The sequence below is a fragment of the Amblyomma mixtum genome, chromosome 9 (assembly GCF_055824585.1).
Source record: "Amblyomma mixtum isolate Tamu chromosome 9, ASM5582458v1, whole genome shotgun sequence".
Classification (NCBI taxonomy): Eukaryota; Metazoa; Arthropoda; class Arachnida; order Ixodida; family Ixodidae; genus Amblyomma; species Amblyomma mixtum.
The window spans coordinates 69,403,489-69,416,180 of NC_143020.1; the positions used below are offsets into that span (position 1 = coordinate 69,403,489).

The 12,692-nt window shown below is 46.3% G+C and overlaps 1 protein-coding gene across 1 annotated transcript; it reads right to left on the reverse strand.

The window, feature by feature from the left end:
- Positions 1–5,361: 5,361 nt before the first annotated feature.
- On the reverse strand, positions 5,362–12,424 carry LOC149329575 (uncharacterized). The gene is made up of 2 exons (XM_089558890.1): positions 12,123–12,424; positions 5,362–6,752 (listed from the first exon to the last, which is right to left on the reverse strand). The coding sequence occupies exons 1-2, from the start codon at positions 12,408–12,410 to the stop codon at positions 5,688–5,690; spliced, it is 1,353 nt and encodes a 450-aa protein (XP_089415016.1). The 5' UTR covers positions 12,411–12,424; the 3' UTR covers positions 5,362–5,687.
- Between the last annotated feature and the right edge of the window lie 268 nt (positions 12,425–12,692).

Sequence of the window (12,692 nt, forward strand, 5' to 3'; positions counted from 1 at the left end):
CAACTCAGGTGAGCTCCTAAGCATGATCAATCAGGTAAACAGGCATAGCAGAATGGTAGGCCTTAATATTAAAATGCAGAAAACTAAAGTGATGATCAACAGTCTCGCAAGGGAATACCAGTTTACAATTGGTTAACGAATGACAAAGGAATATGTCTACTTAGGTCAGGTAGTGGCCGCTAATCCAGATCGTGAGAGGGGAACGACTTGAAGAATAAGAATGGGGTGGAGCGCATATGGCACGTTCTCACAGATCACGAATGGCAGTCTGTCAATTCCCTCATGTGAAAAAAATACAACAGCTGTATCTTACCTGGACTCACCTATGGGGCAGAAACGTGGAGGCTAAGGAAAAGGGTTGGGCTTAAGTTGAGGACAATGCAGCCAGCTGTGGAAAGAAAAATGACACGAATTAACATTAAGAGACCGAAGGCGGGCAATATGGATTTGAGAACAAACGTCAGTTAATGCCATCCTAGTCGAAATCGACCCGAAGAATTGGGCTAGGGCAGAGGTTGTAATGTGAAGGCAAGATAACCGCTCGTTTTTAACGGTCAACGAACGGATTCCAAGTGGCAGCGAGTGCAGCTCGGGGTGGCAGAAAGTTTGCTCGGTGTATAAAATTATGAAATCTGCAGGGATACGGTGTACACAGCTGAAAAGGACAGGGTTAATTGCAGAGACATGGAAGTGGCTTTTGCCCTGCAGTAGGCGTTGTCAGGCTGATTGTAATGATGCTGATGGTAATATTAAAGCTCGCCTTCTTTGCATGGATGCCGTTGACGCATTCGTAGATGCGTCCGCTCCTCTGAGCATGGGACACAGAATCAAAATTTCATTCTCACATCCGCCGCAGTGGCTCAGTGGTTATTTATGTTTCTCGGCTGCTGACCCGAAAGAGGCGGGTTTGATCCCGGCCATGGCGGTTGAATTTCGATGCAAGCGAAATTCTAGAGGCCTGTGTGCTGTGCGATGTCAGTGCACTTTAAAGAACCCCGGGTGGTCGAAATTTCCGGAGCCCTCCACTACAGCGTCTCTCATAGCCTTAGTCGCTTTGGGACGTTAAACCCCATAAACCAAACCAAACCAAGCATGTCTCATTGCGTCTTCGCCGGGATCCGCTTTTGCCACTCGCCGTTGGCAATGAACCACTGTGTCACCATCATTGCGCGTCTCTTTCGGCTGCTGCGATGGTGAACAGTGCTCCCATCGCCCGCGCGAGCTCAAGTAGGACTGGCTGCGAACGTCACACAGCGCCTGAGCGGCTTCCGTGAGTCAGATAAGCGCGTCACGGGGAAGCAAGCGTCAAGGCATGCTTGATAGCGAAGAAAGGATAGGCATGCGCTAAGCGTGCTTCAGACGCAATTTCCGCAAGTCTCGACAACATACTTGGAGGCGGCCGATGGCGCTGGAATGCACTTTTGCGTCGCTCCGCCACGCGCTGGAGATCCCGCAAACTTTCGCTGCTGACAGTACATAGGCGGAGCAATGGAAGCTCTCCGCCGCGATCATGCGAAAAGCTGCGACATTGCAGTGATAAGCACAACACCGGGACAGCGCACACCGCCCGACACAAAGAAGATCCATTTTGATGAACGTGTGCGAGGAGACAGCCCAAGAAAATGCCTGCATTTCACTGATGAGGTTTGCCAGAAAACTTCAAACATCTGCAACGTCACACCGGTCGAATAGTTCCCGAAGTAATTCCCAGACAATATTCACAAAACTCCAAGTGATTTCAAGGGTGAGGGTGCTACATCAGCTTTCCCAGTACCTGACGCATTTTTACTGGGTATGAAACTCGACTTGCGGCAATGCAAATTTTTACACGCCTCCTGTCCCATGGTTAAGACAGGCTAAAATGGTACTAAAGAACAGTCACAGAGAGAAAGAAGCCTCGTTTCCTGCAGAAATTAACTAAACTCTATGATTGCACCGTGGAGGTCCGCACTCATCTTCCTAAGACATTTTCTCACAATTTGACCACGGCTCCTTTGCAAAAGGTGATTTGGTTTATCCGGGTTTATCGTCCCAAAGTGACTCAGGCCACGAGCGACGCCGTAGTTCCCTGAAAGACGGGGAAAATTTTGGCCACCTGGGATTCTTTAACGGCCGCCGCGGTGGCTCAGCGGTTACGGTGTCGATTGCTGTCCTGAAAGACGCGGGTTCGATCCTGGCCGCGGCGGCTAGAATTTCTTTGGAGGGGAAATTCTAGAGGCCCGTGTGCTTTGCGATGTCAGTGCACGTTAAAGAACCCCAGGTGGTCGAAATTTCCGGAGCCCTCCACTACGGCGTCTCTCATAGCCTTAGTCGCTTTGGGACGTTAAACCCCATAAACCAAACCAAACCATTCTTTAACACTGAGGTCCCATAGTACATGGACGTCTAGAATTTCATCTCCATCCAAATTCAACCGCTGCGGCCGGGATCAAATCCGCGTCTTTCGAGTCAGCTGCAGAGTGCTATATCCACTGAGCCACCACGGCGGCTCTACAGAAGCAGCGGCGCGCAAAACCTTACGCATGCACAGCTCATTTCAACCACCCTCACTTGATGAGAGTAATGGCTGTCCGCAGGTCTAAAGCACCCTTGTATAAAATGATTTGATTTTGCCTACACGAGACTAGACATGGCACAAGGATAGTTTTCCCTTCAGTTAACATATTTTACTTCACTTCACTTCACTTTATTACCTTAAAGACCCTCGTTAGAGGGTATTACATAAGGGGTGGGGCACACAGAAATGAAAAAGAGAATAAGTAACAGATAATTTGTGAGTTATATAAATATAAGATTTTCACTCAGCAAGTGCACGCGTTATTCTTTCCAGGAACAAAGATTGGCATGTGATAGCAGCAAGTTCTTGGGGAAGGCCGTTCCAGTCGTTCGCAGTCCGGGGGAAGAATGATGAAGAAAATGTACTGGTGCGGGCGCGAGGTCGTGACACTAGCTGCTGATGGCCGGTGCGGAGGGAGATGCGTGGTGGTGGTGCGCAGATGTAGGGTTCCTGTCGTAGCTCAGAGTAAAAAAACTTGTCAAAACAAACATAAACCAGCAATGTAGCGGCGATGAGCAAGGGTAGGTAGGCTGGACTGTGATTGGAGGGATGATATGCTGATATCAAAGGAATACGATGAATGAATGAATGAATGAATCTAGTTGATCGGTTTTGAACTGCTTGAATTGAATTACAGAAATATGCTTGCCTTGGATACCAGATGGGAGATGCGTATTCAAATTTTGATCAGACTGATGATTTGTATGTGAGGAGCTTGATATGCTGAGGTGCAGAGCGTAGGGGACGCTTTAAGAATCCTAGTGTTCTGTTAGCGGATGATACGATGTTTGAAATATGCGTATTCCATGTAAGATCCTGACAAAGATGAACACCAAGGTATTTGTATGATTGGACAAGATCGAGAGGAACGTTAGATATGCTGCATTGAAACAGAAGAGGGTAACGGCAACGATGGAACGACATATATTTGCATTTACTTCTGTTAAGTGTCATCAGCCATTCACTGCACCAGCAATCCACGTGAGTTAAATTATTTTGAAGAGATTGTTGGCCGAAGATGTTAGTTACTGTTCTGTAAATAACACAATCGTCAGCAAACATCCGAATATGGCAATCTAATTTCTCAGGTAGGTCGTTAGTATAAATTAGAAACAAGAGTGGCCCAAAGACGGATCCTTGGGGCACGCCTGAGGAGACTGGTAAAAGGTTAGACATTTGGTTATTGACAATGACTGATTTGAAGCGGTGAGTTAAGAATTATTTTATCCATGCTAGAATGTCGGGATGCAAGTTTAGGCGAGAGAGTTTCAGAAAAAAGCGGTTATGAGGTACCTTATCAAATGCCTTAGCGAAGTCGAGAAAACTTGCGTCAGTTTGGAGGTTAGCATCAAGGTTGGCATGCAAGTCATCAACGAAAAGTGCCAGCTTACTTTCAAAACAGTATCCTTTGCGAAATCCGTGCTGCGATGAGTGAAAAAAATTATTTAAATCCAGAAAATGCATCGTTAAAGAGTAAATGACGTGTTCCATGAGTTTACATGATATCCTGGTGAGTGATATGGGTCGGTAATTAAGTGGTGAATCGTTCTTACCCGACTTGTGGACCCGAACGACCTTCCCCACTTTCCAGTCATGGGGTATGACACCTGTAGAAAAATATTGTGAAAACAGCAGGCCTAAAAACTTGGTAGACGTGTGGTTAACGTTTTTTAGTGCCTTGGTGTTGATTTCGTCAAAGCCGGCATATGATGACAGTTTTAGTTTATCTATAAGACATTATATGCCGGCTTCAGAGAAAGTAACGGCTTGCATTAAACATCTTCGGTCATTTACTGTCATGAGGGGGAGGGGGGGGGTTTCCTGTTCATGAGTGAATACAGATGCGAAAGCAGAATTAGATATGCTAGCACACACGACATCGGAAACAACACGCCCGGAATCATCAGTGAAGGTAATAGTGCGTATCGATGGCGGGTTTAAACGCTGCCAGAATTTAGTCGGATTACCCTTAAGTATGTTGGGTAGGTCAGTATGATAAAAGTAGCGTTTAGCATTTTTTACTGCGGCAGGTATGTCTTTACAGCGGTGTAATATTTTTCCCATGCGCAGTCATTTCCAGTACGTTTGGTACTGCGGAACAAACGTTTCTTTTTCTTTTCCAATCTTCCTAGAGCCTTGGTAAACCATGGTTTCTGTTTGGTTGCGCGGACGCTGCATTTGGGAATATATTTGTTAGTAGGTTCGTTCATTTTATGAATAAACATCGACCAATTTTCGTGGATGGTTTGTTCCAGGAAAGAGCGCTTAAAAGCTGGGAAGTAAGCTTCCAACGCCCTGTTTATAGCCTCATAGTTACCTTTGTTATAAAGGGTGATTGTTCTTCTGGAAGTTTCTTTTAGTGTTGGAGTGAAGGTAAAGGACGCGTGGATGACTTTGTGATCACTAATTTCCCGGAGATAAGTAATGGAGTTGAGGCATTCGGGGTGGCTCGATAGTATAACGTCAAGAATGTTAGCGGTATCTCGGCGATGCGTGCAGGCTGGGTTACTAATTGAGTAAGATTAAAATTTAAGCACACGTCCACAAACTCCTGTGATTCATGCTCTCTAAAAATATGCTGATAAGGGTTATTCCAATCGATGTCAGGATAGTTAAAATCTCCGAAAAGGAGCACGAGTGCGTAAGGGTGTTTTGTAAGTTCGTTCAGAATGTTTTGCAGCTCTTGAGGGAATTCGGGGTTATTGTGTGTGTGTGTGTGTGGGGGGGGGGGGTATTCTGACATGAGTGTCGCAGTATTCTTTTGAAAAATATTACGAACACGGAGGCTTTTTTATTCCCGGAAATATTACATATGCAGCCATCGATGTGAAGCTGGGTATGAGCAGATGTGAAAGCTTTCATTTCCAAACAAAATTTGCGAGTGTGGTAACGGAAATTGTAAGATGCTAAAAAGCAGTGTTTGGTAGGGCAAAACAGCAATGCCGTCGAAAGCAAACCTTAATAAATTGCAGTTAAACAGCGAATTTATTTTGAACAAAAAAGATTAAACATTGCAATGCCCACGAGGTTTTCTTCAAATTTTAATTCTCCAGAAGTTCTCACGAAAAAAAGTTTGTTCCCGCCGTGCACATGCGCCACTTCCTTCTTCCTGTGCCTTTAGAAGAGAAACTTAAGGCAGGAGCTCCCACTTGACTCGAAGCTTGTTGTCCTCAACAAAGTCGTCATTCAGGAGATCCGCTAGGAGAAACGAAGTCTTCAGGAGACAAACATCAACGTTGCTTGAAGTTTCGGGCTTTTGGTAATTCCTCCGAGAACGTACTGTTTTAACCTCGACCTTACGTTCGGCGCCTCCCTGCGGGTGCATGACGCTCAGCTTGATTCTTTGCTCGAATGGCCACAGAACATCGTCGTCCAGGTCGCCTTTGTGCAGCGTTAAGCAAGCATGCACAGTAACCGAGTCGCCTGTTTTGTTGAAAGCTAGGCCGGGTGATATGCAGTAACCACGCAGGTACACCCTCTCGTTGTAATAGCTAGCAAAGCCTTCGTTCAGCGCTTTCTCTTCAAGGGATTTCACACCCTGTACAAAAAACTCGCACCGCGTTGCTTGCAGCTGAACGAGTGTGTGCACTTTTGTGATGCGCTCCAACGTCTTCTGACCATTTTCCCCCCCTTCTGTTCTGGCTTGCTCCAGGGCAGCTGTGATTTGGGAAATAATTCCTGCAGTTTCCGTTCTCATATTACCTAACTTATCTGTCAGTGTTCTTTCTAATCGATTTACCCCTGGGGAAATATTGTTTACGGTGTCGCGGCGTGTGGTCATATATTCTTTAATTTCCTCGTTCGACGCTAGGATTTCTTGTCTTAAGGCTTCTTTGAATGCGTTGATATCATGAGAAATTTCATTCAACCTTTCACCGTGCGTGCTATTATCAGCAGTGATTCTTTCGAGATAGCCCTTCATTTCATCCGCCTGCTTTTGAAATGCTTGGCTGAAAGTAGCAAAAGACGCATTGCCATCCTTGGGGTAGCAATTGCTTTGGGATTCCAACGAGGCGTCAGTCATCGAGCCGCAAGTTCCCGATCTGAGGTGCGCGCACACTTCGCTGCAGAGGACGCTCATCGAACACTTTCGGCAGCAAGTAGAATGGTGCAGACATTCCCGCTGGAAATGGTGGGCGATCGTGGAAGCAGGCGTCACGTGCTGGCAACCCCGTTCGGCATTCCAGCACTTGACCTGCAAGGCGAACAAGAGTATATCTATTGAAATCCCTATTACCTCTCCAACGATGGATTTTTTTTTCAATTTTTGTTTTTAGGTTAATTCCTGCGCTGAATTCACGTCACCACTTGGTTGAGCACACGGACAGTAGGATGCTATACAGGTTTGTTCTTCAAAATACCTGCAACACATGAAGTGCAAAGACACTGTGCTATTTTCACTTCTGCACTAACCTCACTCTGACTCATATTAGTGTAATACGTGAACTAAATTACAGTGTTATATGTATACCTTCCTGTACCCGTTGTCACGATTTTAGTTCTCCCCATGCTCCCTCATTTTGGACCACCTGCGTACGTACAGACGTACATTGCAGTAAGCAGCAGCAGAGAATGACACTAAACAGCACCTATGTTTATTTGTGCGCATGCCGCATTATGGCCGCGTTCAGACAAGGTAGGATCATAGGATATCGTGCTCTCCAGTTAATCTGGGTAGCAAATGTTGGATTGGTGGTAGACGGAGACAACATAGTAAAGCAGCTGGACATTTTGAAACTGCAGTCAGAGAAACGCAACGTCGAAATTCCTAACGCATGAAGGAATGACTGATTGTAGTTAATTCTATATAAACATGCCACCGTACTGAATCACCAGACGTCAGTTTATGATAAATAGTAAACCATGAAAAACAAGGGTTTTTACGCTAGTGTTCTGAAAAATAAACTTTGACATTCGCTACGCATGCTAAATGCACTACGTGTTGGTCACGGAATACGATACATGAAAAAGGAAAAGAAATGATTTTCATACTTCGAAGCAATAAAGAATGTTAACTATTTGAGAAACCCGTCGTCAGATACGAGTTTTGAATCTTATGCAAAAATATCGCGGCTAGTTGTGTTCAGCTCATCTGCCTTCGCTTAGGACCAAAAGAAATACCACTGTTGGGGAAATTGTTCAGCTGCAGTGGCAGTTGCTGTTCAAAGACAAGCGTTGAATGACCAAAACCGTGCTTGCGACAGCAGCGGCGACACGCTAAGCGAGTCGCTTTGGTTTCTTGCCAAAAAGGCGCACTCTACTGCGCACAGTACCGTATTGCGGTGGACCACGACCGCAAAAAGATGAAAAAATTACCGACGATTACGTTACTTCCTAATGCGAAATATGAGCGCAGCATATAAGCTGTTTCACCTTTTCGATAGATTGAGGCAAAGGAATCGAGCAACACATGTATGCGCTATCACAGAGTTTTTTTTTTTATTTTTCACACGTATTCCTTTAACAAAGATTCCACTAACAGTTCTTGACAGTCATGAAGGAAGCTTTGTGGTCGGAGAAATAGACTGATATATGTTCGACTTGGTACACCAATGCTTGATTCTCAAAGACGAGATCTATACAAGTGCCTCGCGAGGTTGTCACAGCCGTGGGACGCGTTACGAGCGAGAGGAACGGGATGTTCTCCCGCATAAGTGTTAGGAAATTGCTGTTTGTCTTTATGTCAACATTAAAGTCCCCCACTACTAACAGCGGTGTGGATCGATGGACGGTTAATGCGAGTTGCAGGAAGTGCACGACGTCTTTCGTGAGTGCGGTAGGGGCGAAGTAGGCAGCTACTACCAGCAAGTCGTTGGACAACTTTGCGGCGCACAGTTCGCCAACTTCATGTGACGTGGCAAACATTTCGACTGGTATTGCAGAGAGACCTATGCGCAAGTAGATAGCGACTCCCGCCGCTCTGTTGTGGTCTCTGCGAGCACCACAGCAGTATAGGAAATGTATGATTTCGAGAGGCTCTTCGGGATCCATCCAGGTTTCAGCAAAGTACAGAGGAATGGCGCAGAATGTGATCGTGGTGTACGTCCTTGGCATGTGCGGCAAGGGAGCGTACGTTAAGAATCTGGTTGTGAATGATGAATCAAGTGCTGCCAGCGAATGACGCGTCCATTGGCTGTCTGCGTGTGTTACTGATGTTTGGTTAACATGTTAAGCTTCGCCTGTAAGAGTGGAACGCGACAGCGTCTTGCAACGCTGCCAGGGAGTCCACAGAACGCCATCGCCAATTCGGCTGTACGCCTTGCTGGACGGTAAATTTATTTTTTGAGGAAAGGAAATGTATCTCTCTCGCATATCTGGGTGGACACCTGCACCTCGCCGTAAGGGAAAGGGGGAAGATGGGAGTGAACGAAGACGCCGTATTAGCTAGACGCGCCTTTGTTCATTCAAAACCATTCAGCTGGCATTACGGAGTGGCTAGCGTGCTCGTATCGCACTCCGGAGACCCTGGTTCGATTCCCCAACTCGACCAATTTCGTTCTCGGTTTTATTGATTTATGCGGTCTAACTAGAAAGGTTAATTAGGCTATTTCATATTTATATTATTGCATTTCTCTCCATCGTGTTCTGTCATTAACCTGTCAATTGTTGGAACTGTCTAGGATGTTCGACACAACGTATATGAAACGAGCAACGTCTTACTGAGTGGGAAGTGCGTGGTGGTGGAGGGAACGCGGCTTCGTAATTATTGCCTTTTCACCCTTGTGTCAATAGGTATTCTATTCTGTTTTACATCGCCCACGAGCAATTCATATTAGTTAGAGATGTTTATGGTAGCTGTTTAATTGGCTCGCCTTACATGCTTATTGTCATGTGTTCTTGGAAATGTCACTGTACCTGGTAACCTTGGCATGTGTACATATGTAAATAAAATTTTTCTAAACATCGTACTTATCTGTTTTTTTTTCAGCAGCGTCTCCTTCCGCGGACGCTGTTGTCGCTGCGGCGCGCGTCTTTCTTTTCTTTTCTTCTGACCTCTTCATTCTCCTCTATATTAATTAGGCGAATTGATTAATTAAGCAATTAACTAAACTCAGTCCAACTTAGTTGCAGCATCACTATACGATCCCTTTGATTGGTTGCATGGTTACTAGGCAAAGTACAATTGGCCCCATTTGAAATTCGCGCACTGCGACGTCACGAGCATTTCGACGAATTGAAAAGCGTGACATTGGGGGCGGAGCTGGTTACGACGCCGACGCGAAACCCAGGAAGAGAGGCCAAAGAGCTGCGCTCTAAAAAAACTGAAGCCTCTCCTCGTCGCGAAAAAGCAGAAATAGAGGTCTTTCCTTTGAGTCATGACCGCACCTGACTGAAAGAGCTTGTTGTCCACGGTCTATTTTACCTCATCTAGCATTAAAATTGTTCAGATTAGCGAGCTCTGACTGTCAATTAAGGTATCGCATAACACTACACACAAGCAACATAATCAATCGGCCCAACGTTGGAAATGGATGGTTTAATTTTGGTCCGTTGTAGGAGCAACCCTTGCCAATAATATTTGGCATATTAGCTGCGCTGCTTCGGTGCCTCTGGAACCTCCGCGGATAAGAATGTTTATTAACAATAGCTTTTTTTCTCTTTTGGAACAATACAAAATACCATGACATATGATAAAACACTACGCACGACGATCACCTTTAACTGCTAAATATATTTTTTTCGCACAGTCTTCATTACTCACACATCCGGAGAGCCGGACAGAATGCGAGAGTATTAAGAGGGAACTCGGCCCATATTTAAGAGTGCCTTCATCAATGCACAAATACGTGTCCTTTTCTTAAAAGCTTCGAGACATCTGAGTCGTCTGTGCGGCTCCATAGTACGGCTTCTTTAGTGTATCCTGCTTATCCAGCATTCAAAATACCCGGGAAATAACAGCAGCATTCATACACACATTTCCATAGGAGCATGCAAGGTCAGAGAGCCATTGTTAACGGTATCGGCCACTGTCGAACAGTAAGTTCATCAGCGTCTTATCAGCTGTTGCTTTAGGCAGCCTCATCTTCACAGCTCTTCACACATGCACCCATAACCCCCGCCACTACTACTGTCGGCGTCATCGGACAGTGAAAGCATACAAGACTCCGAATGATTATCGTCATCATCAGCCTAACAGCGCCCACTGCAGGGCAAAGACCTCTCCCATGTCTCTCCAATTAACCCCTGTCCTTTGCAAGCTGCGGCCGCTGCATCAACGTAAACTTCCCTTATTAACCACCATTAATTTGGAAGTCATCAACCCTCAAACGCGGGTCAATGACATCCTAGTCGAAATCGAGAGGAAAGAATGGGCTTAGGCAAGGCATGTAATGCAAAGCAAGATACCCGCTGGTCCTTAAGGATAACGGAGTGGATTCCAACAGAAAGCAAGCGTAGCAGGGGGCGGCAGAAAGTTAGGTTGGCGGATGAAATTAAGAATGCTTATCACCGCTGGCTTATTGCATGATGTGGCAAGATTTCTTTTCTTCGAAATATGCTTTCCTCACAAACAACAAAGACCATAAAAAAATACCAACGCACTGAACGAGAAACAGAGCTTGCAGGAATAATAAAAAGTAGGCAAAGTTGGTAAACAGGGCAAAAAAATGGATTGTTTCGCGTGGAAGTGAAAACAAAGGATTAACTTGGGGCATAACTATCCCTGATTAAAGACCACGACGACTTTCTTCGTGGCGAAGATTTCCAGACGCTTTCTTGCTTCCGGTTGTATTAAGGTTACGACATACTTAAATCATTCCGAGGTATACGCGTTTGAATGATCCCGCAAACCATCCTGTCGTAAACTGGTTTCTATTCATTGCACGGTTATTTAATGACGTTGGCATCGTTAGTTAAGGCTGGTACTCAGGCAATTCAAAGCGCAGTACACGGCCGAAGAAAATAACACACGAAGACACGGGCTGCAATGGTATACCGCAATAGAGCGTTCTAATACAACCGAGTGCAACTTTTTGTTAAGCAGTCAGAGCGAGTGGTTCCGTCTGTCCACTTCTTGTTCCGCGTGTTGCATTTTGATTTCTTTTGTAGAAGGCTTTTTTCCGGAACAAATGAAGGTTATCGACAGCTCCAGACAAAAAGTGGCTGTGGCGCAACTCACCTCAGCCAGCATAAACTGAGCGAGAGTTCCTAAGCATGGTTATACACTGTCCAGCTTTGGTTCACCTGTATTTTTTCAGGCCTTCAGCGAGCGCAAACCACGTGCCACAAGTGCAAGATCAAGCGTCCAGAACGGCGGTCGGGGCAGCGGTGGACGTGACCGCCAAGCTCAAAAGCGAGTCAGGTGACTCTCACGTGCAGCCACAGGGGAGAATGAGCGGCAGAGCAGCGGCCTGCGCCGCGGTGGACGTGACTGCCAAGCGCGCAGCTATGGCGACGATGACGAAGAAGATCGAGGCCCCGGCCGCTCGCGATTTTCGACATGCGGCGCGCCTCCCATTAGAGGTCAAATCAAAGACCCAGTTGAGCTTCAGGCTAAGGGGGAAAGGAGTATAGTTTTTAGCTTTAAAAGAAAAGGAGGAGGGGAGGCGGAAGTTGAGTGACTAACCTCTCGCCTCAGCAGCTGATCTAGAGGAAAGTCCCTCCACTCGACGTCGTCTTCGTCGTGCCACTCGTGGCCGTCCAGCGGACAGACGTGCATGTCTTCCTGGGCGCATTGCTCGTAGCACCAGTCGCACAGCACGTGCATGCAGGACAGCAACGCGGTCCTCTTGCGCACCAGCCCGCAGGCACTGCACACCCTGTTCGTCGGAATGGTCTTCACGAAATTCAGAGGTCTCCAGTCGAGGTCCGGGCTGAAGCCGACCAGGGTATATTGGGTAGCGGCAGAAGGCATCACTCTTCGCGTGCGCTCGCAGCCCCGCCGCCTGAAAAACTGCATTTTTCCGCCCTCTCCGTGCGGGCTCTTATCTATTTCGTTTGGTCGTCAGGGCGACTATCAGAGCGGCATGCATCCACTACCTCTCGCGAAAAGTATTACCTGCTGCTCCCGTTTGGCTGTCGTTATCTCTTCGGCTGCATTTACAACCTCTCCAATACGTAGCTTTAACTCAGGCGGCTTTCTTTCTGAAGGGATCAAGCGAATAATATATTTCTGTTCCCTGCCTAATGGCAGAAA